Source organism: Aspergillus fumigatus, chromosome 4 (genome assembly GCF_000002655.1).
Source record: "Aspergillus fumigatus Af293 chromosome 4, whole genome shotgun sequence".
Lineage (NCBI taxonomy): Eukaryota > Fungi > Ascomycota > Eurotiomycetes > Eurotiales > Aspergillaceae > Aspergillus > Aspergillus fumigatus.
The window spans coordinates 968417-996149 of record NC_007197.1 but is presented as its reverse complement, the minus strand read 5'-3'; the positions used below and the strand labels follow the sequence as shown (position 1 = coordinate 996149).

The 27733-nt window shown below is 54.5% G+C and overlaps 13 protein-coding genes across 13 annotated transcripts; 3 read left to right on the top strand and 10 right to left on the bottom strand.

Annotated features, from left to right (window-relative positions):
• Nucleotides 1-153: 153 nt before the first annotated feature.
• Nucleotides 154-1140, top strand: AFUA_4G03520 (uncharacterized protein; the record flags this gene model as incomplete). Its single annotated transcript, XM_741446.1, has 1 exon — nt 154-1140. The coding sequence occupies one exon, from the start codon at nt 154-156 to the stop codon at nt 1138-1140; it is 987 nt and encodes a 328-aa protein (XP_746539.1).
• A 15-nt stretch (nt 1141-1155) lies between these two features.
• Nucleotides 1156-2823, bottom strand: AFUA_4G03510 (putative amino acid permease family protein; the record flags this gene model as incomplete). Its single annotated transcript, XM_741445.1, has 2 exons — nt 1156-2612; nt 2673-2823. 2 exons carry the CDS (start codon nt 2821-2823, stop codon nt 1156-1158), a joined length of 1608 nt encoding a protein of 535 aa, XP_746538.1.
• Nucleotides 2824-3473: 650 nt separating this feature from the next.
• AFUA_4G03500 (putative GPI anchored protein) lies at nt 3474-4329 on the bottom strand (the record flags this gene model as incomplete). The annotated part of the gene is made up of 2 exons (XM_741444.1): nt 3474-3627; nt 3692-4329. The coding sequence occupies 2 exons, from the start codon at nt 4327-4329 to the stop codon at nt 3474-3476; spliced, it is 792 nt and encodes a 263-aa protein (XP_746537.1).
• Nucleotides 4330-4691: 362 nt separating this feature from the next.
• AFUA_4G03490 (S53 family peptidase) lies at nt 4692-6549 on the bottom strand (the record flags this gene model as incomplete). The annotated part of the gene is made up of 2 exons (XM_741443.1): nt 4692-6394; nt 6444-6549. 2 exons carry the CDS (start codon nt 6547-6549, stop codon nt 4692-4694), a joined length of 1809 nt encoding a protein of 602 aa, XP_746536.1.
• Nucleotides 6550-8555: 2006 nt separating this feature from the next.
• AFUA_4G03480 (uncharacterized protein) lies at nt 8556-9026 on the top strand (the record flags this gene model as incomplete). The annotated part of the gene is made up of 3 exons (XM_741442.1): nt 8556-8659; nt 8877-8912; nt 9014-9026. 3 exons carry the CDS (start codon nt 8556-8558, stop codon nt 9024-9026), a joined length of 153 nt encoding a protein of 50 aa, XP_746535.1.
• Nucleotides 9027-9086: 60 nt separating this feature from the next.
• AFUA_4G03470 (putative tannase) lies at nt 9087-10853 on the bottom strand (the record flags this gene model as incomplete). Its single annotated transcript, XM_741441.1, has 1 exon — nt 9087-10853. One exon carries the CDS (start codon nt 10851-10853, stop codon nt 9087-9089), a length of 1767 nt encoding a protein of 588 aa, XP_746534.1.
• Nucleotides 10854-13227: 2374 nt separating this feature from the next.
• srbB (basic helix-loop-helix domain-containing protein) lies at nt 13228-14188 on the bottom strand (the record flags this gene model as incomplete). Its single annotated transcript, XM_741440.1, has 2 exons — nt 13228-13839; nt 13901-14188. The coding sequence occupies 2 exons, from the start codon at nt 14186-14188 to the stop codon at nt 13228-13230; spliced, it is 900 nt and encodes a 299-aa protein (XP_746533.1).
• A 4041-nt stretch (nt 14189-18229) lies between these two features.
• Nucleotides 18230-19236, bottom strand: AFUA_4G03450 (SDR family oxidoreductase; the record flags this gene model as incomplete). The annotated part of the gene is made up of 2 exons (XM_741439.1): nt 18230-18907; nt 18976-19236. The coding sequence occupies 2 exons, from the start codon at nt 19234-19236 to the stop codon at nt 18230-18232; spliced, it is 939 nt and encodes a 312-aa protein (XP_746532.1).
• A 293-nt stretch (nt 19237-19529) lies between these two features.
• On the bottom strand, nt 19530-21692 carry AFUA_4G03440 (uncharacterized protein; the record flags this gene model as incomplete). Its single annotated transcript, XM_741438.2, has 2 exons — nt 20044-21692; nt 19530-19983 (listed from the first exon to the last, which is right to left on the bottom strand). Exons 1-2 carry the CDS (start codon nt 20718-20720, stop codon nt 19530-19532), a joined length of 1131 nt encoding a protein of 376 aa, XP_746531.1. The 5' UTR covers nt 20721-21692.
• Nucleotides 21693-21876: 184 nt separating this feature from the next.
• AFUA_4G03435 (formate/nitrite transporter family protein) lies at nt 21877-22537 on the top strand (the record flags this gene model as incomplete). The annotated part of the gene is made up of 3 exons (XM_001481486.1): nt 21877-21946; nt 22007-22363; nt 22410-22537. The coding sequence occupies 3 exons, from the start codon at nt 21877-21879 to the stop codon at nt 22535-22537; spliced, it is 555 nt and encodes a 184-aa protein (XP_001481536.1).
• A 143-nt stretch (nt 22538-22680) lies between these two features.
• On the bottom strand, nt 22681-24817 carry AFUA_4G03430 (Zn(II)2Cys6 transcription factor; the record flags this gene model as incomplete). The annotated part of the gene is made up of 5 exons (XM_741437.1): nt 22681-23458; nt 23505-23632; nt 23691-23900; nt 23947-24675; nt 24737-24817. 5 exons carry the CDS (start codon nt 24815-24817, stop codon nt 22681-22683), a joined length of 1926 nt encoding a protein of 641 aa, XP_746530.1.
• A 214-nt stretch (nt 24818-25031) lies between these two features.
• Nucleotides 25032-25675, bottom strand: AFUA_4G03420 (RidA family protein; the record flags this gene model as incomplete). The annotated part of the gene is made up of 2 exons (XM_741436.1): nt 25032-25324; nt 25390-25675. 2 exons carry the CDS (start codon nt 25673-25675, stop codon nt 25032-25034), a joined length of 579 nt encoding a protein of 192 aa, XP_746529.1.
• Nucleotides 25676-25771: 96 nt separating this feature from the next.
• On the bottom strand, nt 25772-27013 carry fhpA (flavohemoprotein; the record flags this gene model as incomplete). Its single annotated transcript, XM_741435.1, has 1 exon — nt 25772-27013. The coding sequence occupies one exon, from the start codon at nt 27011-27013 to the stop codon at nt 25772-25774; it is 1242 nt and encodes a 413-aa protein (XP_746528.1).
• Nucleotides 27014-27733: the final 720 nt, after the last annotated feature.

Below are 27733 nucleotides of genomic sequence, written 5' to 3'. Positions count from 1 at the left end.
ATAGCATCATTCTCCTGCGTAAGCCATAATCCACCTATAAGCCAGAAGATTGAACAAGAGTCCCACGATTATAAATAATAACACAGTCACACTCTATGTATCGCCAGCATCATCAGCATTCCACCATCGACAGATCCATACACAAATTCAAGTATGTCGGCAACCAACAAAATCATCGTCGTAACCGGCGCAACAGGGATCCAAGGCTCCGCCGTCGCACACACCTTCCTCCGCCTCCCAGCCTGGCACGTCCGCATCATAACCCGCACGCCTTCTTCCGCTGCCGCGCAAGCCCTCGCCGCCGCCGGCGCAGAAGTCGTCCGGGCTGACCTCTCCGACCTCGATTCCCTCCGGGCCGCATTCAAAGACGCAACCGCCCTCTTCCTCAACACCGACTTCTGGGGTCCGTACCGCGCCACCCGGGACAGCACGGCCGCATACGACACCGAGATTCTGCACGGGCGCAACGCGGCGATCGCGGCGGGCGAGGTGGCGTCTCTCCACCGCGTGGTGTATTCCACGCTCCCCGGGATGAGGGAGTTGTCTGCGGGGAAGTATACAACAAGCTATCACTGGGATGCCAAGGCGGAGGTAGTCAAGATTTTGGAAAGGGAGGAAGGGCTGCGAGGGAAGGTGTCGTTTTTGGTGATGGGGGCGTATGCAACCAATCCGCTGATTTTGCCGACGGTTCAGCCTGGCGCGGCTGGGGAGGGAAGAGTGTTACGGTTCACGATTCCCGGGACGAAGACGATGCGGCTGCCGATTATTGCGGCGGACAGTTCGACGGGGGAGTTTGTTCGGGCGATGGTTGAAGGGCCGCCTGGGACGTGGGTGCTGGGGTATGATAGCTACCTGTCCATGGAGGAGGTGGTCGAGGTGTGGAAGAGGGTGACGGGGTGGGAGGTTGAGGCCGAGGAGGTGGATTTGCAGGAGATGCATGAGCGGTTCCAGATCCCCTGGGAGGTGCTGGATGCGCCGCGGTTTATTGCCGAGTTTGGATATACGGGCTCGCTCGAGGTGATGATGCCCGAGCAGCTGGAGATACGGACCAAGTCGTATGAGGAGTGGCTGGCGGGTACGAACTGGGAAGAGACGTTGATCAAAGCGCAGGAGGAGCTAGCTGGCTATAGAGAGAAGTAGTTTTATAGGGCTACATCATGAATCAGACTTTTTTTTGGGCGGCTCCGGTTCCAACTCCAGTCCTTGCGCGAGGATCAGCTGCGCGATCGCATCCGCCGTCTGGAGGTACGTCCGACTGCCCTGGAGGAACCAGAACCCGACCGCCACGACGAGCATCACCCCAAACACCGCAATCGCGTAGTTCATGTCCCCTGGGGCTGGGTCGGGCGAGCCCGGGAAGAAGAAGAAGACCGTCGTGATGGCACAATATACAATGCTGACCCAGTTGACTGCCGTTCCCCAGCGGCCGAGACGAAAAGGACCAGGCGGCAGCTGGTCCCGGCCCACACGTTGCAGTACCGCAATGGGCAGCGCGTAGGAGATGGTCAAGGCGATGGTGCTGACGCTGAGGATCGCCTCGAGGACCGTGTTGGCAAAGAGGTAGAGCACCCCAACGAGCGCAATCAAGACCCCCTGCGCCCAGAGCGCGCGGACCGGAGCCTTCCACGCGGGATCCACCACTGTCAGGTACCGACTCCAGGGGAGACCGCCGTCGCGGGCAAACCCCCAGGTCAGCCGGGATGCAGTCGTCAGGATACTGATGCCCTGGCCGACTCCATTGAAGATGAACAGCGCGATCAGAGCAGCGCCCCCCTTGAGGCCGACCGTCTCCAGCATCAGCTCGATAAACGGCAATCCGCTCGGCGAGTCCACAATCCTATCCACATCCTGCATGCAAAACAGACAGACGACCATGAAGACAAACCCCGTGACAGCACCCGACAGCACCGCCAGATACGTCACCCTCGGCGCGTTGATCCGCGGAGCCGGCATCTCCTCGACCATATGGATGACCGCGTCAAAGGCAGTAAGCCCATACGCCGCCTGCACCAGCCCCGTAAACCACACGACCCCATCACTCCAACCCGTCTGGTTCATCCAGGCCCCAAAGACAAACCTCCCTGGCTGAAACGACAGGTCCGCCTTGGTGCCAACCGAAATCAACAGCGCAAGCGACAGCACCACAAACAACCCGGTGAACCACACTCCCACAAACCCATTCAGCCACGGCAGGATCTTCTCCCGCCGACACCCCACCACATTCACCCCCGTCAGAACCAACACCAGCCCGAGATAAATCACAAACTGCAGCCAGCCGACCCCGGCCCCGCCCCACTTCTCATCAAACATCACCTTCATCCCCAGCAGAAACTCGGTCATAAACGCAATCTGCGACGCCGTGAGCGTCCACCACCCGAACGTGTTGATCCACGCACACAGGTACGACACGAACCGCCCCGTCGGCGTATGCCACAGCCTGTACACCCAGTACGCCTGCCCGAGCGCCGTCGGCATGCTACTCGTCAATTCGCCCAGCGACACCGCAACACAAAGGTTACAGACCGTCACCAGGACCAGACCCCAGAGGATCGTAATGGGACCGCCGTTGGTCAGCCCGCTGCTGAGGCCCTGCGCGAAAGTCGAGTACGTTCCTACTCGCAATTAGCCCGTCCGCCACTATGCAGTAAGAAGGGGCAATGGCAAGGGAATACCTAGGACGCAAAACGCCAGCGCGAGCATACTCCACAGATCGAACTTGCGGGTCAGGGCCTGGTCGTGCCCCATTGTGGCGAGATCGCGCGCATCCTGCACGCTCTGGTCCACCGAGGCCGAATCGGCGGCTTTGATGTGTTCGATGTCCATCACAGCACGGGAATTGCGGGGAATATTATGTGATGACTATGAGGGAATGAGAAATATCAGACATGTCCATTGTGATGCGTGCAGTACAGGTTCGGTCTGGGTCATATATGCCCGGCAGACACCGACACCGACACGGATACCTCCCTTCTTCCCCTCACGAGGGACGCAGATAGATGATACTGTCTCGTCTAGATAATCTGCGATTATTGATAATGAGAGATCATCAAGGTGCTGCTGATATTGTTGATAACCGGCCCGCGAGTGAATTGAATGGATTTGATTTGCTGTCTGTCTGCAGTTCGGTTCGCGAGATTTTTTTTCACTTTGCGGGGTTTAGGTTAGTTAACCTTCTCGGCTGGACCTCCTGACTGCGGAATATCCACCATGGCGAATAGCGATGGAATGGCTCAGGAACATTTTCGAGGTTGTATTGAGAGGCGAGGCGCATCCTGAAAAGGAAAGTCGATGCGAGTAAGCAATCGCGATCTGCGTCTATCTGCTGTACTCCATATGAGACATTTCCCAGAACCGTGATGACTGATGACTGACGACTGACGACTGACGAGAGAGAGAGAAAGAGTATGCGGGGTAAACATTAATTACATACTTATATATAACGTATACGGCTCCCAGTCTCCGATTGAATCATCTCACAACAAAACCGCACCCAACGCAACCATCCCAGCCAGAACGGGCGCTTCCACTCCCATAGCAGAGGCTCCGTTGTTATTCGGCGAGAATGCTGCCGTGGTCGCGGCACTACGGTGGCTAGTACTAGACGTGGTCTCGGCCGCTACACTTGTGCTCAATACCGATACAAGATGAGAATGCGGGCTACTTCCCGTTTCACCCTCAGTCGCAGTCTCACTCTCCCTCGTGGTCGTGCTTCTTGACCCGGTTGCAGTGGCAGTGGCAGTGGCAGTCGCAGTCGCAGTCGCGCTTTTCGTCACCGAAATCGCAGTAAACATCTGCTCCGTCGTCGTCGTAGTCGTCCTCGTACTCGTACGCGTAGTCCTCGCATCCGTCGGCGCCCCGAGCGTCACAGTCGAGTAGGGCGTGTGGACCGTGACATGCGTCGCCTCGCCCGTGCAGCCCCTGCGCCGTCAGCACCAGCTTGAAAAGAAGGAACGAAACGACCCTACCCCAGGAGATTCCCACAACACCCGACAAACACATTCCCGCGGAACTGGCACCGTTCGGTGATTCCGCAGCCCACTGTAGATGGCCGTCACTCATTAGTCTACTCAGTAGTGGAGAGGAAGGGGGGGGGGGGGGGGGAAAGGAAGGGAAGGGCTTACAGCCGCCGTTGTCCAACGCGCAGCAGTTCAAGGCGCATCCGTCGCCGCAGCATGATCCCAACAGACACCGGGAGCCATCTTCGCAGGTTTCGCGTTTCTCAAGAGACCCTTCTTGTGCGGCGTGGCGGGAATAGAGGATCGGGGGGTTGAGGTTGGTGGCGATCGCCAGCTGGAAGACGGATATGACAGTAACAAGCGAGAGAAGCATTTTTCAAACGCAACACAGTCTTTCTCTTTTGCAAGTGAAAGGTTTGGAAAAAGAAAAAGCAGTGTTTTATGTTACAGAAGGATGGTTGCTGGACGGGGCAAACCTCGTATTCTTGCTTGGCGGCTTCCATTGTCTGGTTTTCACACAGGACTGAGGATGGGAGAGTTCACTGCGATACGAGGGGGCGCGTGTCGATCGTCTCCACCAGTCAATCGCATCGCTTGGATATTTTAAGCCTCATTACCATGAACGAAGGCTGAACTATCGTTCGTCCTACAGGTGTACAACACTCGATACTAACGTGCAAGGAAATGTGCAAGGAATGGCAAGAAATTATGCATATTTATATTGTGACCTGCCGACTATCTCCGCATAGCAAGAGACAGAAGCTTGCCAAAGTCCGGAGTCCCTAGACCCGTGGCCGGGTCCCAGCCGTCAGTGGCATTCCAGCTGGCATAGGGCACCACAGGGCTGCCATTGGGAGTACCTCCGAATCGGTTGCGACCGTCGCAGCCCTTGCTACCGCCCTTGACGATATCGTTGAAACCCTTGCTGGCCTTGCTATACAGCCAGGGGTTCAGGAAACCCATGACGGGCTTGTGAGCGCGCAGACGCGCATCGTTCAGCAATGCGACGATAGCGCTAAATGCGGGAGCCGAGCACGAGGTTCCGTCAAACTGGTGCAGCACCCCCTTGTCGAACACGGCGTAGTTCTCGGCCTGGGCAGCAACATCGGGGAAGGCACGGCCCTTGGGGTTGTACAGGCCCTTGTACCGAGGGCCCAGCTTCTTGAGATAGCGCTTGACCGCCGAATCCTGCCAGGAAGGGCGCTCCCACAGGTCGGAGAAACCGCCCGACGAAAAGTACACCGCCTCCTCGGGCTGGGTCTTGGTCGTGCCACCCACCGAGGTCACCCAGGGGCAGGCCGCAGGGAACTGTGGGGGGAAGTGCGTGCGGTTGGTGCCGTCGTTGGTCAAGCAAGCCGCGCCAACACCGGAGTCACCAGAGGAGAAAATGACCGAAACCCCGCGGCTGCCCAGCTGAGCGTACAGGTTGCAGACCGAGCGCGCGTATTTTTCGGGAATGGTCTGTTCATCCTCGCCATAGGAGGTGGAGATGACCTGAGGGAGCTTATCCTGGTCCATCTTCAACACATTCTGCAGGAATTCCAGATACGGCTCGTTGCTGTTGTCGTTGGGGTCGGGCTGGCTCAGGTCCGGAATGAGAAGACCCCGGCCACCGGTGCTGAACTCGGTGACCGGAATGGGCGAGCTGACACCAACGATGTACTGCAGGTCGAGATTGGCCTCCCCGCTGTCACTGGCGGAGTTCTGGTCGTTCAGACCGCCGTTGTACTGGATCACGCTAAAGTTCTGTCCAATGGCGTACGGGGCCAGCTTCTCCTCGAACTTGGCCAGATCGTCGTAGCGGGCGTATTCCTCCAGGAAACTGGCAAACGCGACCTTGCTGCCCCCGTTGGGGTCGGCCTTGTAGTCGCCGATATTGTACAGATCCTTGAGGCACTGAGGGGTGATGACCTGATCGCAAGTGGAGGTGTCGCCGGCTTGAACGGCCGCGGACAGGATGTCCGCATCCACCTGCACGGGCCGACCGCGCATGGTCGCCCGGTTGGGCTTGATCTGTCCGAACCGCGTGGTGGGCTGGACCATGTTGACGTGCGACGCGACCGACTGCGGGAGCGAGTATGCCAGGGTCCTCAGGCGCTCAACGTGGCCCACCTCGTTCACGTACCACTTGAAGTCGGCGTCCAGCAGGTCATTGGCCACGCCAACGGTTGTGCGGAACTTGATCCAGTCTGCATCCTCCTCGATATCCGAGATTCCAGCGGACTCCAGCCAGCCGCGGACGGACTCGACCGCCTCCTGGGTGGGCAGCAGCATCCGCTTCATCTCCTCGTGAGTTTGAAAGTGCTTGCCATAGTTTGGGTGGTAGGGATCGGACATTTCCAGGAGGGCGGTCTCAAAACCTTCGACATCATGTTGCTTCAGGGCAATCTGGAGGCGAATGGGATCGCGGTCACTAGGGGTGTGGGAGTATTTCCATCCTGTTCTCGTCAGTCACGACGTAAGAGGCGGGGGGTCGGGAGAACAAACCCTGTGGCACCGCGGACAGCTTCTCAAAAACCTCGGCAGCAACGGAAGAGGACAAGAGAGAAACAACCGCGAGCAAAGCTCCACGGTTCAAGAGCGACGAAAACATGTCGCTGCTGTCAATGGACAGATGACAGATAGAGGAGAATGATGGGGAAGTGAGGGTGAAGAGAGTGGGCTGAAGGGGTAGGATATTTATACCAATGGCCGATCACTGACCGACTGCCTCTCGGGCTACCTGCAAGCTTGCACACCTGTTGCAACAGTCTGCGAGAGTGAGCAGCTCAATAGAGAGCCTAGCAAATCGGAGGACCGACGGGGTCCTGCTGGGCTGTTGGATCCAAAACATGATCGTCTTTCGATTGGATCTGCCCTGGCGGGAATTCCGATGGACCTGCGGAAGAGTTACATGGCGCGAGGGGGAGGTCTCAGTGCCTTGGAGATTGGCTTATCAGGGAGGGATCGTCAGGAGAGCTCCACCGGGGGACAGACGCATTTCGGCTAGGACTGGTCCTAGAGATTTGGATGTGCAGTGTAGATAGATAGCAGAAACATCGAGCATGTGCGAGGGGTTCCATGTATGACTTGTCATGTCCGAATTGATGAAGATGGATGAGGAGTTGCATGATGTGAGGGTTGTTGACCAATTCTACTGGGATTTGTTTGTTGATGTTGAACCCTTGAAACTTGGAGAATTCGCCAAGACACTAGAGTCAGGCTGCCAGGCACCAATCCCTTCGCACTTGGTGCAGTGTTGTCTTCACAGGGCTCAATTATTGACCTGTCAACACTATTATTGATGTTATCCAGGATTACTCTGTACATCCTTACTCTGCAGAAATGTGTGCCGTTTGTATCTGCCTCGGTCCAGTGTCAAGCAGGAGGTCAGCTCATAATTACTCCGTACTCCATCCACAATTGCAGCCCGGCAAGATCCGTACCACCAATTGCATTGCAGTATGACGATGGCGTAGGTAGTATCCATTATCCAACATAAACAACTAAAACACCACTGATAAGTCGATGGTGATAAGGGAGAATGTCTATAATAGGCCTGGCCTTTGTCTTTGCCAATGTCTCGCCCTAAGCTTGGTCGCTACAAGCATGAGTGGCCGAGGCTTGCCAGGGCTTGCCGTAGCTTGCTGTAGCTTGCCTCCGCTAGATGAGGCCCGATATTAACTAGCTTGGCATTAGACAATGGCAATACGTTGGCATGATATCTCCGTAAGACTTGCTTGTATTTGCTATTATGCCTTCTTGGGGCCCAATTGCGCCTTCTTGGCAAGCAGGGGGATCACATCTTGGAGGGTTCATCTTGTCCGCACTCCGCGCAGGATCGAGATGATCAATAGATACTCGTACTATCTGTCTGATAGTACTACACAACATGTGAGTGATGTGATATTGCTGGTTTTAACCAGGTTGTGTACTCTGGAATCAGGATCAACTACGAGGGACCAGCCAGAACACGTGCTCCATGCCCAGATCTGAACCAAGGTTGTGTTCAACTATATACTTCCCATTCGATTCCCTGATCCAGATATCAATCATATATTATCAACCATGGCAGAGTGATAACATACTGTAATCTAAGATAGGCTTTGTGGAACTTACCAGAGTACTAGAGTGCATGACATGCATGGTCTTTATGCATCATACTTCTATGTACAAACACTGGATGTATGAACTACTTATGCAGAATCTAATGAACATTTACTGACTGCGAGATATCCTCCGTCATCAATCCACACAAACAAGGATATCTATATTCCCCAATACAATAGAAACGCACAGCCACATCCGCATCTACAGTCCAAGGTCCCGGCGTGGATCACCCTCGCATCCGCCCCGACCAGATCACGACTACACTATGACGCATGCCACGCCCATCCAACCAGTCCGCATCAATCATCAGCAGGAAACGAGATTCAAATTTCATCCACACTAGAGGGCCTAATTGTACATCATGATGTAATTATTCTTCAATATCCTTGCATATATAGAGATAGATACATCGTCCAGATCCTGGCCATTCTCACCTTCTCTATCATCTAGATACACTACTAGCCTCTAGCAACCACATCCAACAAACCAACGATACAAGAACAAGATACAATGGACCTCCTCCAAAAACACGGCCACCTCAAACATGACCGTCGCAAGTCCAGCGCTCGGAAAGAGGAGGCTGAGCTGCGGCATCAGCAGACGCAGCAGCGTATGTTCCGTTCCTTTTCTTGTTGCGAGTGCAGGGAATGAGTGCTGACGATGATTGGTTCGCGGTAGAGTTCAACGAGCTACTCGGGAATTTCGGACAGTCGCACAACGATCATCCTGATCGGAGGAGCAGTGGTGCTGGGAATATGGCGAGGGATATTGAGGAGCTCCAGAGGTCTGTGTCCTATCCTGTGAGTAGGGATAACAGCTGACGAGGTATAGGAGACGATCGACTGGGGAGAGTTTAGAGAAGAGGGAGTAAATCTAATGACTACTTGTACACGAGTGTCGTGGGTGGAAATACTTGATTATGGTTTGTAATATACAACTCTGAATGATAAATAATGGCAACTATCTAGGCTACATGCGTAGTAGAAGTGAAGGGTGAAGAGTAAAGAGTACAAGTCCCTGCACAGGTGCCAAGTGACGTGCTCAGTAGACAGGGACCTTGAAAGCAGGAAAGGTATAGGTCCAGCTCTCGATCGACTTTTCGTCGTTGACACAGTCAAAGGTCGAGTTGTCCTTCCACAGAGGACGGGTCGGCCACTGGCAGAGCATCTGGGTCTCGCCGGCGTAGTCGCCCGAGGACACTGTGGTGTTCAGTCGGCTCGGCTGCACGCCGTTCTCCACCCAGTCGATCATGATGTCCATGTTGTTCTGGGGGTACGGGCCAGGCTGCAGGGAGTTGGCACCGCAGTGCGCCGCACCGGGGATGAGATAGAACTGGTACCATTCCTGGAGCTCCTTCAGACTCTTCGCGGCCGACACACCGGGGTACATGATCGAGCGCACAGACTGCCAGTAGTGCACCGAGGACGCGGCGGGGATACTGGGGTCGGATTCACCGTGGTAATGCAGCAGCTTGCCGCCGGAGGATTTGAAAGTCGTCAGGTCCGGGACGGTGGTCTGCAGGCTGTCCATGTAGCGCACCATGGCGGTGTTCATCCATTCGACGAGGGTGTCGTAGGTGACGTTGTCGAGAGTGGACAGGTTATCGAGATCCAGGAGTTGGACGAACTTGGTCACGAATTCGCCGCCGGTGGACGGGATGCTCAGCTCCCAGGAGCCGGTGTCATTGTTCCACTCGGTGGTGGCATCGGAGAATTCCGAGGCGATCTGCCAGGAGAGGTAGGCGCGCTGGCCCTGGGTGTTGTGCAGACCGTCGTAAATGGCCTTGGCGACAGCCACCCCCTCCTTGGTGACGGTGCCGTTTTGTGCAGGCTGGTAGCTGGTCGTGCTGCCGGCTGCCTGGCGTTTGCTGAAGCCGAAGCCGAGGGAGGTGCTGGTCTTTGCGGCGCAGTAGTACGGCTCCCCGATGATCTTCGAAAGGTCAAAGTGCAGCTTGCAGAGGTCGGTGCGGGAGACCACCCCGTCAGTGCGGCCGTCGAGAGGATCGCAGGCCTCAATGGTGGCGTTGACGATCTTGGCCAGTTCGCACGGGGGAGGGTAGTAGTCCAGAGTCTTCTCCACAACCGACGAAAAGACGTGGTGGACCTGCTGCTGGGCATAGCGGAAAGCCGGGGCACCGGTGATGGCACCGTCGTACAGATCGCCGTAGCGCTGAACCTGGCTCATGCCTTCACGTCCACCGTCGGAGCATCCTTCGTAGTAGGTGTAGATCTTGGCATCGCTAGACAGACCGTAGAAGTTTCGGGTCAATGTCTTGCCGAGAGTGGTCATCTCGCCCAGGGCCTGGTAGGCGAACATGTACGTGGCGTCCCAGTTGATCGATCCGTTGCCGTAAAGAACCACCTCGTCGTAGCTGTAGCTGAAGGCATCGTAACCCGCATCGGTGGCACCAGACGCCGCACCATACTCTAGACCGCCAGTGGCATCGCTGGAGAGGGAGTAACCGCCACCCCCGGCAACGTAGAAGCGGTTCTTGAAGTCGGAAGGCTGGGGGAAGGCATACTTAACGACCACCTTGTCGCCCTTACCGGGGTGGGTATAGGTGACCGTCACATTGCAGTAGGGGTAGTTGGCACTGTTGGAGCCGCCCATGCCGCCCATGCCGCCGCTGGAGGTACTGTTGTAGACTGCACTTGCAGTCACGGCGGACGGAATCACGTTGATACCCAGAAGAGTTCCGTTTGAAGGAAGCACGGACTGCACATGGGAGATGGTGCACACGTCAGCGAGAGATGCAGCATTAGCTGCCGCTGCCAGAGCAGCAACGGCTGAGCCGTAGGAGATACGCATGACGAGCGCCAAAGAGGGACAAAAATGAGTGATGGATCAGTGAATAAAGAGTTGTCGAAGATGGTATGCGACAGGGCTTTATATGGAGTAGCGTCCAGACAACGAGCATCTTTCTACTCCGTATGCGTCAAACATACTGGACCATCTCAGGTTAGATGACGACGGGCTGAGACCTCATTGTCGTCGTCATCTGTTTGTGGATGCGCAAGAGTACGTAAGTCCATGTTGGGAGAAGACTGGTGAAGATCCAGAACATGTTATGTTGCCTCCTTAATTCTTCAGGAAGCTAATGTACGTATACCTGAAGCTAAGCAGGCTACCTTGGGGCTAAGAGCCGTTCCTGCGTTTGAACATGGACCAAACCTGATGGTTTCCCACAATCACAGAGTGGTTGCTATCCCGGATAAAGTCGTATCCGGTGGGAGGTGAAGGATTGTGGGGATTGATTTTATCACTTCAAGCGAAGCCCCTCAAGGCTGCCTCCCACAAGGATAGAAAACGGTGCAGATCGACTGCTGTGGGACAGATCGGCCGCGTCATTGGCTTTCTCAAAGCCCACGAGGATGACGCGTCTGTTGAAACATCGGGTGAGGATCAACAACCTCATGAAACTGACGAAATTAACCTTGCATCGAAGCTTTGAATCGAAATGTTTTTGGCATCAGTGGGGCTTGATCTTATCAATCTGTGCTTATTCTTGAAAGTCGAGTATCCTTGATTCTCTGCTCTTGAAGTGTTGGGTGCTCCCGATGTCTGGTGCCCATCACGGACTCTCAAGTCGTTCTCATCAATTTGGTGCGGATTCTCCTGTTCTCCTTATGTCTACCTTGGTGGAATAAAGGCTTGCGAGAGACAATGTCGTTGCGTTCGTTACCATTCTGGCTCATAACATCCTTGCTCACCTCACAATGCCCATGAACAATCTCTCCAGTTTACCATCCTGACTGGCCAGACGTCTATGTCTGACATTTCCTTGACTGATCTCCTGTCCTGGTCGCTGATTACTGCCAAGAATGACTCTATTCTCAGAATAAACTCACTTTCAGGTACATGTGAGGCGCCTGGAAATACTGCACATCAGCGAAAGCTGATATACAACAGGCATAGTAACCTGTCGAGTGGCTGCCCCTGCTCGACCAGGTCCCAGCACTGTAATCCTCTGATAACACGAAGAACCCGGCAACACTGTCCCAACTCCAGCACATGTAGTCCCTTAATTGGACTATCAGCGGCGGTGGCGTTGACTCCATACCCCCCTCGCTTAACCTAGAGCCATAAACGCTGTACTTACGGTTCGACCTGCCTGTCCCTGAAAGCGTCCGACTCACAAGCAGCTGCAAGCTATTCCAGCTAGTGCTCAGAGAAACTGCGCGTCCTGCATGGTTCAGGGTCATTGCTGTCTCGCTTGTAGTAGTACCATCATCGACTGCACGAATCCTGATTGATGTAATCGGCAAAGGGGCCCATTCCACAGGACGCTTCTTGGGTGGAGGTAGTCCAACGTCGATCCTGATCTTCATTGCGGCCCGATCCTGTTGCATTATTGGCTGAGGAGGAATAGAATATAGACGTCATATCCGTATTCTTTGCCTCCGTCTCCGAATTTCAACCGTTCACCAATGGCGAAGGCAACACCAACAGCTAGAATTAACCGGCAGATCCCGACTCTATCCGGTCATAACATATCGTTCTTATGCACACATCCATGGGAACTGCTGAATTGCTGAACTGCTGAACTCCTCGTTACGAAGTCCTCGTACCCCGTTTCCTTACCAGGTAGTAGGTACTTTAGACAAGGACATCGTCAAGTCAGAATGTCAGACCCCTGTTGGACGGCGAGACGGCGACCGAACCAGGAAGCAAAAGTGCATTTCCTTCTTGGTAGGAGCTGGATAGGACTGGTCTAGATCCGCCACAGGATGCGGAGTGATCTGCATGGAGGAGTGAAGGAGGAGTGATTGCGTTACATTGATCAACTTGCATGAGCATGAAAGGACTTGTCAGAATCCATTAGCTCCGGGGGGTGTCTAGGCTAGTGAGGTAAGGGGCGAATAGGAGCTGACCTTAGCCTAAAAATTCTCCGACACGCTTACTAGCTTACGAGTGGTTCTGATAATTCGCTCAGTCCGGGATCAAGGTTCCATTCCATATACGTGCCGTAGACTCTGTAGATATGACAGATTATATACTCTGTAGTATATTAATACGATCACACACTGCATAGATGCACAAGAAACTTTTGGGTATATTAACTAGTCAAGAAATCCCCAGCGCCACCGATAGGAGAGTAGCCCAATTAATAAAGAGAAAATAATAAAAACCAGTCGTTAGATAGTATACAGCGATCGTGAGAAGAGATGGATAATATGATTCGCTAGGTGCGAAACTTGTCGTTCTCCTTGTTATGCCGCCACAGTCCGCCCGGGAGCAGATTCTGTTTCAGAAGCGCCAGCTCCTTCTGCAGCGCGGCGTTCTGGTCCTGCAGCTCTTGCATGTAGGCAATGGCATTGGTCAGGATCTCCGACTTCTTCAGCGAGGCGGGCCCAGACCCGCCCTTGGTAGGTTTCTGAACCCCGCTGCCGGACATGGCTTTTTCCAGCGCGACGAATTTGGCGTTCATGTTGGTGCGGTACCGCTTCTCGATGATGTTGTGGGCAGCTCGCTTGGCTGCATTGCGGCCGGTTGCTGTTTGCGAGTCGGTGGAGAGACTGCGGGAGTTCTTGCGGGAGGTGGAGGCCGCGGGGGGAGAGACGGGTGCAGGGGCGGGAGAAGTGGTGGCTTGTGAGGTGACGGGGTATTCTTGAGGGGTCATTTCAGGACTGGACGACCAACGAGTCGCTTGTTCGCGTTTCTGCGTGGTGGTTCTGCGGCGGGTGGCTGGCTTTTCAGTTGAGCGTGGCGAAACGGTGGGGGCGTCTGGCGTGGTCGAGTCGAGTGATGAGACACGGTAGGCGGGAGACCACGGTTGATCTTCACTTTCCTGATCCTGGAGAGTCCTTGTCAGTAATGAAGTAAAACACAAAGAAGAGGAGGGATACCAAACATACCGATGAGAGAGAATCCTCGCCAGAGTGGGAGATTGCAAACCCGCTGATATCAGCCGGCGGAGCAAACAGATCCGTAGGGAAATCCTTGGGATCGAGCAGCATATCATTGGGGATATCGAGAGGGAAGGTCTCGGGAAGCATGGTGTTCAGCGAAAACAAATCGATGGCGCTGTCATAACTCCAATTGGCCGACAATGGATCGGGGCCTTTGGGCTGTTGGTTGACAAAGCGGTCATCATTGTCAAAGGTGAATGCCGTGGAGGCATCAGGTCTGTTGTTGTATGCCATGGCAGGTGATGGGAGTTCGATTGGAGCACTGATTGGAGTATGGTGTAGAAGAGATGCGATCGTAGCTGGAGCAGAGATATAAATATCGAAATAATGTCAGGAGCTCTGGACGACAGATATAGAACCGTGGATCTGAAGAAGATAATTCAGCTCGGAAGGCCGCACCGGGAGATATATAAAGCCCGTGCCCAATGCAAGTATTTTTCCATGGTCCATGCCTGAGTAGTCACTGGAGCAGAGCTGTATTCGCTTGTTTGGCAATCCACCTGTCACCGGTGACGCGCAACCGTGATCACCCCAGCCGGATGCAGGGTATTCCAGCATCGGTGGGCTCCGATGAGGGCTGTTGAAACCAAGACCATCGTTTTCTGCTTCAACACAGAGAAAAAAACACCGACGTCAGAGACGACCGGTCCAGATGTCAGAGATCGAAAGTACCACAGTCGCTGAACGACGATACCCGCATAGGTGGATGCAAAAATATTCAACGGGCGACACTGAGTGGACGAGACGCTGCACCACGACCGTTGGACCAAGGAAGAAAACGGAGGATCTAGTGCCTTGGTGCCAGCGCGTTACCGGCCTAACCCGAATAGGGCTAATGCCAAGGCGCTTCGGCCGAAACTCGTTACCAGTGAGTGGTTCTCTCGGCTCCGACTGCCCGGCCGGTTTGTTTTGACAGATTGACAGATTACACAGGTAGGTAAGGTAAGGTAAGGTAGGTAGATAGGTAGGTAGGTAGGTACCTAGGTAGGTATAATTCCGTTTGTCCTTCAACGCAGCAAGTTACAATACAGTTCTTGCAATACGTGCAGGGTTCCGTGTGAAACAACTGCCTCCTCGAGGTACTCAAAGTTCGTATCCAGCCAATGCCGTCGCCCTGTTTTATTGTTTCTTTTCTTTTGCCTTGGTCCAAGGTGGCGGCATTGACTTTATCCCGTCCAATGCCTTGTTTCTGGAGCACCCTCAATCTGACAGGTAGGCTCCTACCCTCTGCACAGACAAGACAGAAGCTGTGTGAGAGATCTCGATGCATATCGATGGAAGACCCGGGTCCTGTCTGATACAGAAGGTCTAGGCGAATCGATCTCAGGTAGCATGTACAGAGTAAACCCTTCTCGAGAGCCCTCCGTTCCTCCTAGTCTGGCCAATTGTCATGTCTGACTCTCCAATTCACTCATTTGCATTCTGCACATTTCTTCACGCTGTAGTCCGTCTGTAGTCAGTAGTGTACTTACTCTGTCTACTGTACTTCTCTTGCTCAGTCGGTAGATAGCCGTACCTAGTTGGATTCAGTACCCCAGATAGCCAGTGAGACGCCGTTGACGACAGATCTCCAAAGCAGCCAATGAGCACTCACGCAATTCCTATTACACACCTCAACGGCCCCCTACATCTCGAAATATTCTCGGGTGTATCCGCCGACACAACTTGGTACACTACCATAGTGTGACAGTAGTCCAACTAGCCAAATGATCCACGGTCCAGTCACCGAGCCGGCACGGATGCCGGGCCTTAAGGGTCTCTCTGCATGCCACTCAGTGGTGTGATCCCGGATCTCTGATTGCGAGGACCCATCCCGTCCCTGGCGCGTCAGCGGCGTGAGATTTACCTCCGCCGTGGCTGTTAAGGTTGAGCCCGCGGGATCGATCAGAGTCGTGGATTTCGGATTCCGTGGGGCGTGTGATACACCTGCATGATTCATTCTCCCGAGAAGTGATGCTGTCGGAACAGTATGCACTACAGTAAGGTGATCTTTTTGCTCTTGATTCCGAGTATCTCGTCCGAGAGGATTTGTGAGTTGGCGTGTGACCTCGCCTCATCTTGAGGAACATGTCCGGATAGTAGAAGCGGGAAAGACATCGGACATCTATCGTGGATATGTATGTCTGCGCTGATGGCTAGGGAATTTCAGGCTCGCAATGCACTGTTCAGCCCTATCGGTTATTTGGCTCCTTCAGGCATCAGCATCACTTCGGCTTGTGCATGTCATACGAGGAATGCTAATGCTAATGCTAATGCTCTAGTTCAGTAAGGTAGTGATGTATGAAGAATACACCGGTAAACCTGGTTACATATCCTGTCTCAGTAGTGCCAACACAGCAACTTCAAATTTACAACCATGACCAACCGAACTGGCAGTTGAAGCCATGCCGACCACAGATACTCATCTGACTTGCTTGCTGCTGTGAAGAGCACTGGCAATAATATTCCAGGCCTGCGATTCCTTCTCATAGCACCGAAACATTTCAACGCTGACCAGCACATCACAACGCTTTGGGTGTAGTCACCTCCTACACAGTCACGTCCGCGATCAGATCCATATCGATTAGAATCCGTGACGAAAACCACGGTTAAAGCCGCCAAGACCTGAGCAGAGTTGGCAATTGCATCAATGTGTATGACAGTGCGCTGCGAATCTCCTGGGATAACTTAGGACAGTAAGAAATCCAGGCAGCAGGCATTCGATAGAAGACGCATTTCTGCAGCGGAGAAACAAACTCGCCAATCTATGGGGTCTGGTGGAGGTTACGAAATGCCATTGCGAAGTGAAGGGTGCTCGTTTGATCGGTCTTGAGCGGTCATCAGCTGCCACACAAGGTGATACTTGGGGAGCTCACAGAAGCTCATAGGGCTCGAACATGTCAAGGAAGGTGTGAGACGCATGGTCTAAACGCTTGGACTCAACTATTGCCGCGAGCTCCGTAAGTTGAGCCCTCTCAAGGTTACGCTAAACCAGCTCTTTGTGAGTTGCCAGGAATTGGAATGACCACCGTAGGGAAGCTGTATGGACGCGCTTTTGGCCGAATTGGGATATCTTGGTCGCGGAGATGGCGATATAAGCGCTTGTCACGATCCTGTCAAGCAAAGCTAATCAAGTTCTCTGCAGTCTTCTTGAAAACCCCGCCGACTTTCTCGGTGAATGTCTTGGCAAGTCTGGGAAAGCGAAGGAAGATCCTTGTGATTGATGAGGAGTGTATGCTTAGACGCCGGTGATCGAACAAAGAGCGGGACCGCATCGTCTCCATGGTCAAGGCCATCCCGTTGCACCGGGCAGCATGGTTGTCATCCTTGCCGGCTCACAGTAGACATGAATTGCTTGCTCTCAGCGAAGCAGGAGCGCTCCCCTGCATTTGTCATAAATGACAAGTAAGTAGAGCTCTGCTGGTCAGTCCTTGTACACAAGCTGTGTTAGTATTGCTAGTGGAATGGCGCTGTACTGCCTCGTGAAGAGGCTTTCCTTATGATCTGAGTCAACGGCATGTGATGGAAGCGCCGAACTCGCTGGCGGTCGATGCGTGGGATGGCAGTTTCACATATGCAGAGCTAAATGATCTCTCCCACCGATTAGCTACCCACTTGATCGCGGATGGCGTCGATCCTAATGTGTTCGTTCCTGTCTACTTCGAAAAACTCGCTGGACGACCGTTGCTATGCTGGGAGTCATGAAAGCCGGCGGTGCCTTTATCCTACCGGATCCATCGCAGCCTGTCCTGCGACTAAAAACGCTCTGTCAGCACGCTGGTTGGCAGTGGTTGCAACTTTCACGCTGGCTCTGACCTCTACGGAAAAGCAAACAGTTGCTGCCGAGTTAGTGCCTAGTGTCAGGATCGTGGACCCGAGGCATAGTCGCAGTGTAGAATGCGCCAGTATGGAGAACATGGCCAACAGCAGGGTGTAACCTAATTGTGCCTCTATGCAGTTTTCACCTCTGGTACAACAGGCGTTCCTAAAAGGTGGTCGTGAAGCATCGATCCTTCTGCACGGCGGCACTGGGCCAGTAATACAGGTGTCCAGGTCAACAATGGATCACGGTTACTGCAGGTGGCTTGGTACAATGTCGGCAGACCAGATCGTTCGATACAGAACTCTTCCTGAGATTGCTCTGCACTGTCACTCGAGGAGCAACCAGAGACAGATGTGGAACTATAAACGAGGACAAACGGAATATGATATTGAACCCAGCATAACCGTCGGAAACTACATCCCCGACAAAAGGCCAATAGCAGGGAATCTACATCTACCGATCCATGCAGGCGACTACCTCGCCCCAACCAAGGCCCGGATCGTAGTCTCAAAATCCTCCGGCTCCCTCCCCAGAATCTCCCCCAGAAGAGGCGACACGACGGCCGTCTCCCCCGCCCGGATCGCCGCCCACGCTGTCGCCCACTCCCTCGACAGATTCAACCCGTGGTACGTATGCTTGTCCCCAATCTGCGGCAGCGCCACATACTCGTCCACCGAGATCTCCCGGATCCGCACAGGCTTCCCCACCGCCCGCCCCAGCACCTCCGCCGTCTCCGCCAGACTCACCTCCCTCGGTCCCGAAAGCAGCACCACCCGGTTCAGATACGGGAAGCCCGCCGTGTTCTTCGCATACGCATATATCATCTTGGCGGTGGCCTCGCCCAGCTCGTCGCGTTTCGCCCACGCCACCCCGGGCCCCGTCCCCGGGTGCGGGATGGTGATCTCCTCGACGGGCTGGTGCGGGTCGAACCACGCGGTGTAGATCGGGAAGGACTCGGAGTAGAGGCCCTCGCGGATGGCGGTGTAGGTGAAGTGGCCGGGGAGTTCGGCGAGGTACTTTTCCGTTGCGAGGTGGGCGCCCATGACGTGCGCGAGGCTGGACTCGCCCAGGTCGCCGGCGAAGGCGAGGGAGGAGTAGAAGATGTGTTTGACGCCGCTGCGGCGGGCGGCGTCGATGGCGGCTTTGTGGGCCTGGTTGTTTCGTTAGTTTGAAGATTCAAGGTTTAGGGTTCGGACTGAAGGACAAGATTGAAGAGTACCTCTACTCGGTGCTGGATCTCGAAGGAGGCGTAGGAGATTAGCATCAGGACGCCGACGCCGTCGAAGACGCGCTCGAGGGATGCGCGGTCATCGTAGTCTGCTCGGCGAATTGTTGCGCCGTCGCGGGAGAACGAGGCTAGCTTTTCGGGGTTGCGGGCGATGAGGATGAGTTGTGAGGCCGGGACGAGCTTGACGAGATGGTTGATGATGCTTGTTCCTAGGCCGCCGGAGGCTGGGAAGATGCCGATTTTCTGGCTCATCTTGTTCCGTCTGTGTTGGTGGATATGATGTAACGGGGGTGGATACTGTCCAGCTGAGGGACGAGTTGTATATCAATTGGACAATTGCTACTTGAATGGAGTCAAGAACACGGCCTGGAAAAAGACCTGAGAATTCCTAATAATACACTGGGGCAAATTCTGATGTCTGATGTCCGATGTCTGATGTCTTGATGCTGTCAGTTCCATCGGATTACAAATCGCGATGCTCCACTGTCGCATGTCGATCACCACGTCCGCATTCAAAGACAAATGCAAATGGTAATAACCAGCGGCTACATCTTGTTATAGGCCAGAATGAATCGCTCCCCATCATACTCGCTCACAGTATAATACTCCTTGCGCACCTTGTTGTAGCTCAGATCCTCATTTCCCGCCATGAACCATCGATTCCGCAATTCCGCTGGTTTGCCAGGCTTCCACTTGAACATATCTCCGGCTTTGGGTGACCGTCCATTGCTGCGTGAGATGTAGAAGGTGTTGTCGTAGGAGAAGCCGCCCTGCATGCGCAAGAAGTCGGCACAGTGTGCAAATGTGGCGGTGACGATGCTCTTGTCGTTGGTCTTGAGCTTGCCACTGTTGGTGTCCAGCGGGTACTTCACCAGACGGATGGGGTCTTTGGAGGAGTCGCGGATGAACTCGCCGACCAACAGCGTGTTGTCGCTGCGATCGACCGAGATCCAAGAGAAACGGAACGGGGACGAGGAGCCGGGGGTCCATTTGTAGGATCTGTCGGGGCTGTCAATAACGAATCATCCAAGCATCGCCCGAAAATCAACATCAACATACCGGATCTGAGGAAGCACATAGAGGTACCCCGCAGCAGAGTACTTTCCCCCCTTCTTTCCAACGTCGTCGCCATCCTCCACCTGCCAGATCTGCCCGAGATCGAACACTCGGATGCCGTGCGATGTATCCACCACGTACAACCACTCTCCGTACCACGCAATGCCACCCGCATGCACGGGCACGGCAGCAAAGTTGTCGTCCGCAGTGGGCTCCACCAGGAGCACATGGCGGTACTTGTGCGTCTTGCGGTCGACAAAGCTCACGCGCACGCTTTTATCGTCATCGCGGTGCCAGCTGACCAGCCACATCTCGCGGCCGTCCCATTTGCCCGAGGCGGAGGCATCCGCGGAACCGGTGATCCCCTGCGGCACCCATTTCTTCGTGGCCATGTCGCCGGGGTTCCATTTCCAGGCTTCGACGGGGGTCGTCCCGACCGGCGGCTTCCCCTTGGCGAGGTCACGGTTGGCCGAGTCAAGCACGCGAGCGATGCTGACATTTTTGCCGGCCACGGAGAAGATGTGCGAGAGGGAGGCTAGATGGCTGTTGTCCTTGCTTTGTTGGAGGGTAAAGGCCGAAGCCGGCAGGGGGTCATTGCCTTTGGGGCAGAGACGGGGGTCTGCTGCACTGGCAGAGAGGACGAGAGAGAGGAGACCGGTGAGGGCGAAGATGGACTTCATGGTGTGTTGTTTAGACCATTCTACGTTGATTATTGCAGTCCCCCTCGCCCCTTATATAGTCTCCGTCAGCATGGATGCGAGTTGAAATGATTTCCTTCTTGGCAGAGCTATGTTTAGCTGGATACGAGTTTTCCTATTGCGGATACGGCGAACACGAGGATCGACACCAAAAGGCTCATTCCCAGCTCCGTCCTTCGTGTTTCATGTCACTCGCTGTGCCTTTGATCAGCAGTGCTCTACAATGTGACATGATCAATCTGACCTGAGCGTGTCGAGTCGGAACCGGCCCCCACTCATCGTATCTAACATGAGGATTGGCACTGTCTGTGGAAGGGATACAACCCTACCAAAAAGAGCCGCATGTCGATCATTAACAATCAGTAGCACGATGTAAAGGAGTCCTGATTTAATATTCGTCCCGATAGATCTCCCCAGACCACGTTAGATTTGGACTCGGGCCAACCGATTAAAGTCCCCGCCCGCGTCTTCCGTCTCGTCTCTCGTCAAAGCATCAGTCTGTCTTCGACCCATCTTCGTACCTCCAGGAGTACTAATCCTTTTGCATCAAGCATGGGCGGTTCTGCTCATCTCGTTGTTAATGTTTGCATTGAAGTGAGTGGCCTCCTACGAATGAAGCCATGCGTCCACCTCGCCGATTGCGATCGAGGATTGCTGCCGCGCCACCGGGTGAAGCTCCCAGGCATCCCTGCCAGTTAGTCCTGCTGTCCAAGCAACCACGAATCAGCACGCCTCGTTTAGAGGGGCAGAGAATGCCCGTTTCGCGTGATGAGTTCTGCCTGTTTTGGGCGAACTCGCGGAGACTCCTGGTGGAAGAGCACAAAGCCATTTCATTTGAAGGCACAGGAATGGACGGCGAACGGAAAGCGAATGGACAAGCTGTACATAGACAGCCCCGACAGTAGCGTTACGCTTTCGATCGTCGTCAGGTTCTGGTTATGCTTAATCTAACGGACACAGAAGCTGTTGCCAGCAGTAGCGTGATATGCGCATCGCGACACTGGACTAGCCAAAGTCTTTTCCCGCCTCATTCCTTCGTCTTTAAACTAGAGATACAAGCGAGCTGTGGATTAGAAGTTCCAAAGCGGCCTACACAATTAGCACCTTAGCAGCATGACGACGGCCAGCATCGACTCCCATGCTCCGGCCGAGGTCGCCCTGGGGCAACCTGGCGGGGTCTCTCTTCGTTGTGGCCATCATCTTTGGCTGTAAGCATATTCATCCTTCCCTTGACTTTTTTTTTTTACCGGTCTGACAGCTTGCTCAAGATGGCAACGTCTTTGCTGCCGACCCCTACAAATCCGAGGTCATCGCCTTTGCCACGAAGAAACAACTCACCCCGGACTTCCATCAGATTTTCCTCCGCGGGATCGGCTGCAACTGGCTGGTCTGTCTGGCTTGCTTCCTCGGCGTCCAGGGCCGCGATCTCGCCTCCAAGGTGGTAGGCATCTGGTTCCCGACCTTTGCCTTCGTGTCGCTGGGCTTTGACCACCTCGTCGCCAATATGACCTTCATCCCCCTGGCGATCTGGCTGGGGGCGCCCAAGATCACGGTAGCGCTGTACATCTGGAAGGGGATCATTCCCACGCTGCTGGGGAATATCATTGGAGGTGGATTGTTTGTCGGTAGGTGTACCTCTTGCGAGTTGGCGACCGTGGCTAACCAAACTAGCGACATACTACTGGTACATGTACCTCGTGAGCGGAGAGATGGCCACTCTCACGGGGATGCGCCAGTCAGCCACGACGACGCCTCGTTCACTGGATATCGAGGCCATGGCTGCTGAGAAGCAGAACTAAATTACTAGCATCTTATCAGTTAATGAGATTTGGCGCTATGATACCCTACTACGCAGTAACCAGTAACTCTAGGCTCTCAACTGTGAAAGACTGGACGTAAAGGACCATCCAGATTATGATTGATCCAAGGGATGAATCGACGCCTACCACATCCTATCTAGATTTGTCCGGTTCAACATATCAAACAACCCGTAGTCAACCGGTAGCGAGTCCAACGCGGGAGGCAAGCCCAGAGCCGCCGGCAGTCCTTCGGCATACGGAGACAGAAACGCCGGGTTCCACTCATCCACAAAATCCAAATCCAGCCCCGCGGACGGAGCTGATAGATCATCCGCAGTCGCCTGCAGCGGGCTCTCTGCACGGCTCCCCGGGAGGAGGGTCAGGTTATACCTCGTCCGCAGCAACCGCCGCAGATTGGTGCCGATCCGTCGGGCGGGCTGCCACACGCCCGCCAGCTCGTCGAGGACACCCACACAGACTTCCAGCCGGCTCTTCTGCGACGGAAGCATGTCCCCACCAGCAATGTCCTCAAGTAACACCGTCGCGGCTGAGAGCGTGCAATGCGTCGCGGTGATGGGGCTGAGACGGAAACTCCCAAAGTGCTGGCGGTATTTCTGGGCGATGGCGCAGATTGCGCGGGCGGAGTCGGTGGAGACGGAGCGTGCTTGCGTTGGGGTTTGTGCTCCTCCGCTGGCGTCTGCGTCGTGGGCGGCAGATTGATGCCTTACCGTGAATGGTTTGGCCAGGAGAATCCTGGCAGTGTGGTAGACCATGTGCAAGGTATATGCGTGCGGAAGAGGATTGGGCTGGTCGATCCGGAGCGCGGGAGGGAGATCGTAGAGCCAGGTTTTCAAGTCCAGAAGACACAGTTCGAGAAAGGCAGGACGTTGGTGTTGGTTGAGGCTGGGTTTGGGGGCCCACCTGCTGTGGTCAGTTGCGTCGACGTTGTTGTGGAGGGAGAACGTACAAGGACATCAGGATCCTCTCGTGGACTTGGCAGATGCGGATTAAGGCGATCTGTAGGGAGAGAATGGTCTGCTGTCGGGAACACGATGCCTCTGCGTGGCTGGGTAGGTTGACGGCTCCTTGGACGTCCTAGGTCTAAGTATCAGTGGGCTGTGGTATTCAAAAGAACTAAGGATGACGGACGAACCAGCATGGAGCAGACGCGCCCTGTATAGCTCGCAGAGAGCTTGTCGTGACAGTATAGAGTCCAGTAGATCTGTCGTCGGAGTTGCATTTCCTTGGAAGACATACTCACGGCTCCCTCGAAGGCAGCCGGGTCCAGATTGAGTCCCATGTCAAGGCTCAGCCTGTTCGCCATGCCGTGGTGCAGCCACCCGGCTGCATCGGCGCCGGTTGCCTGCAGAATCGTGAGTAGGTCTTCATCTAGTGTATAGCGAACTCACAATGTAAAACATCCCGATCAGTCCTAATGCCTGGATAGTCGTCAGGCTCGGCCGTTCCATTTCCCGATGCAGTAAAGTCTTGGCCTGTTCGAGAAAGAATCGACCCGCCGTGTTAGGATCGTTTGCATCGGTACGAGTTTCGATGCGGTCAGAGTACCGTGACCCCATGGCGAGAATGCTGTACAGAAGCAGGGGAGTGAAATAGCGGCCTCTGTTTGCCATGCTGTCGCGGAAGAGATCCTCATCCACGATCTGGTACCATGGCTGCTCCCAGGCGAAGTACAGATCGATCAGGTGGGTTTCCAGCTCTGTAGGAACGAAAGCGTCGTATGCCGTTGATGCAAGAGGCTCAGGTTCAACGCGTGCGTTTGAATCTTTCTCTGGCGAGACCCCTTGGGCAGCGAACTGGAGACGGCCACTCGTGGGCCCGAAGAACCGCATCTCGCCATCGGCGTCGAAATTGAGAGATTCGTCCAGCGCAAGACAGCCCTTGAATTGATCGCATAGAGCCTCCATATATGAAACTTCTGCGGAGTCCTCTCCGAGTGACGTTTCCGCGTCTGGATCCAGTCCGCGTTTGGCCAGGAAGTCCTCCAGGAATTGTATTCGCTGACGAAGCAAGTCAACGTAGGACTTGGATGCAGGACGTCTCCCGTCCTCCGTCGAGGAGTATTGGCAAGAGATACTCCATTGCAGACACCGCGAGCAGGATGGCTTTTTCCCGTCGCACTTGCACAGTTTGCACGTCAGAACAAGATACAAAGAGTAAATGCATGCATGACATAGGTACCTTTGCTCGCCGCCGACGACACTCCTCGCAGGCTTTGGTGGTATATTTCCCTCGGGATTGTTTCTTTTCAGCCGGGGGCATTTTCACTCGACATTAATTGACACTAATTCTCAATTGAAGATCATTGTCCGTGGGACCTCAAATTCCAGGGTCAGACGAACAATTAAACTCCGCATTATTAATCAAGGCTGTCCAGTATCACCACTTGACCACTTATTTCAATCAATATGCCCCAGCACTGTTCGCTATTCTCTAATGCCATCACTACCTAGGCTATCTATCTATCTTATATCATCTACGGCACATGCGCCACCACCTCAATCTCAACCCTCATATCATCCTCCCCCAACCGCGTCACCCCCACACAGGTCCAAATCGGCTCATGCCCCGGAACCCACTTGCGGAAATTCCGCACCATCGCCTCCAGCGCCTCGTCGTTGATCGGTACATGGTACGAATTCACCCGGTATACCTGGCTCCAGCCCGCCCCGCCTGCGTTCCGTAGGTTCAGGTCCACGTTCGCGAAGGCTTGGTCGATCTGCGCGTTGATGTCGCGGGGGATGGTTCCTGTGCTGGGATTCCACCCTCCTTCGTATCCCATCAGTATTAGGAGTGAGGATGAGTAGGGGGAGAATGAGAGGGGAGGGGGGTACCCTGTCCGGCGCATTCAATGCGGTCGCCGACGCGGACAGCTTGGCTGTATTTGAACTGGGCTTGTTTGGCTTTGCCAACGCCGTCGTAGTTGTAGTAGGTTAGGTGGGACATTTTGACATAGTTGTATTGTAGTTTTGTAGTTTTGTAGTTTTGTAGTTTTGTAGTTTTGTAGTTTTGTAGTTTGATAGAGTTGGTGGCTTTTATATTGCTATAGCGGAATATGTATTCCGCTGAAGAATATTCATGGAGTATTCGGCTGTAGATGATGTCACGTATGTGGAACATTCTGGATATCGATAAAAACCTATCTGAAAGTCGTAATTCGTGAGTAGAGATGATCTAGTCTATATACATGCAATGCAATCGGTAGTAGTACAAAAATCAATGAGGAACACCGCCAGTTCCGAACAGCTCCAGCTTCACGCGGTCCTCGCTCACGCCCTTGGACTTGAGAACATTCAGCATGTCCGTCATGAACGTGTCGGGTCCGCACACGTAGTACTCCGTTGTGGCATCATCCAGGAACAGATCCCGGTTGCTGTCCAACTGGCTCAGATCCACACGGCCGCGGAACTGGTAATCATCGCCCTCCTTGTCCTCCTCCGTGGGATGGCTGGTGAAAAAGGTGGACTTGAGGTTTGGCAGCTTCTGTTCCAGAGAGGTGATGTGGTTCTTGAACGCACGCGCCCGAGCGTTTCGGGCGCCGTGGATGAAGCTGACCTTGCGCTCCGGAGCCTGCGAGGTCAGCGTGTTGAGAATCGACGTCATGGGGGTCAGACCGACACCGGCCGAGAGGAGCACCACGGGGTGCGCGGCTTTCGCGTCAGACAGGAAAAAGTCGCCGAACGGATGAGAGACCTTGATGGTATCGCCCTCGTTGACCGACGCGTGCAGGATGTTCGACACGTGGCCGGGGTGCGCCTTGGCCCCGGGCTCGGCGGGGTTCAGTCCCGATTCCTTCTTCACGCTGATGCGGTAGTAGTCTGACCGGGGCATGTCGCTGAGAGAGTACTGGCGCGCCTGCAGGTAGTTGAGCTCGGGGACGTGGACCTGCACGGAGATGTACTGTCCCGGCTGGAAGGCCGGCAGAGGCTTGCCGTCCGCCGGCTTCAGGTAGAAGGAGGTGATTTCCGAAGATTCAGGGACCTTCAGCGCGACGACAAAGTCACGGAAGTCGGTCCAGCCCTCGGCTTGCTCGTAAAGCTGGGCCTCGCGCCCGATCATGATGTCGGCCAGTTGCCAGTAGGCGGTGGCCCAGGCGTCGAGAATCTCCGGGGTGAGGGCGTCCCCGAGGACCTGGCCCATTGCTTCGAGCAGGAATTTGCCGACAATCTTGTAGTCGTCCGGCTTGATGTACAGCGAGGCGTGTTTGTGGCACATGAGCTCGACGGCGGGTCCAAGAGCACCCAGGTTGTCGATGTTGGAGGCATAGGCGAAGAGCGCCCCGGCGAGAGCACGAGCTTGGTGGCCGGTAACCTGGTGCGTGGTATTGAAGACATTGTTGAGCTCGGGATGGGCAGTGAGCATGTTCTTGTAGAACACAGTGGTGATGGTTGTGCCATGCTCTGCCAGCACAGGCACAGTGGCCTTGATGAATTGAACTTGTTCTGGTGTTAGAGGCATGATGATGGCAACGCAGTCAGTGTTTCAGTCGTTGGAAACTTGGACTATTCATCAAGTCTACGATCCACGCGACAGACTGCGGTATTTATACACAGCGCTGCTTGTTCGCCCGTCCGTCGTGCCATATGGAAAATTTTTCGTTCTGGTTGTTTGGTTCCGCTGCTGCGTTGTGAGGGCGAAGATATCTCCGCGGAGGCTTTGGTATGAGGTCAAAAAAACGATGCAAACTTGGGGGTTCAGGAACAGGAACAACAGAGGAATCAGCGTGCAGGAATAGTAAGCAAACACACTTCCACCAGCGATTGGGTATTCCTCCCAGCTGTCAAAGAGATGTCGATCTATGAACGGTATCGAATGCGATCCTAATAGTCGACAGGGGAATCCTGCACGGTAATGCTCTCCAGAGTCCAGATGGTCTACTTCCATGCCACTCCGTATCCATCACCCCATACTTTACTGCATGCTTCGCCTATTTACCTCGTTTCTAATTGGTCTCGCACAATTAGCTGCCGTTACCTAACAGCCTGGCGTCAGGCCACTTTGCCTACCAAATCCCGGCGCGAGGATTTTTCGGATGGGAGGCCCGGTTATTTCTCGGGCCCGAGCCCCAGTGCACAGAAAGATTCTGAATTGGCTTCAGAAGCCGAAAATCGCGCTGTGCCACAGTGGCCGTCGTCCTCTTGGAGAGTATTTCGCTCCTTATTTCCAAACTGAGCTTAG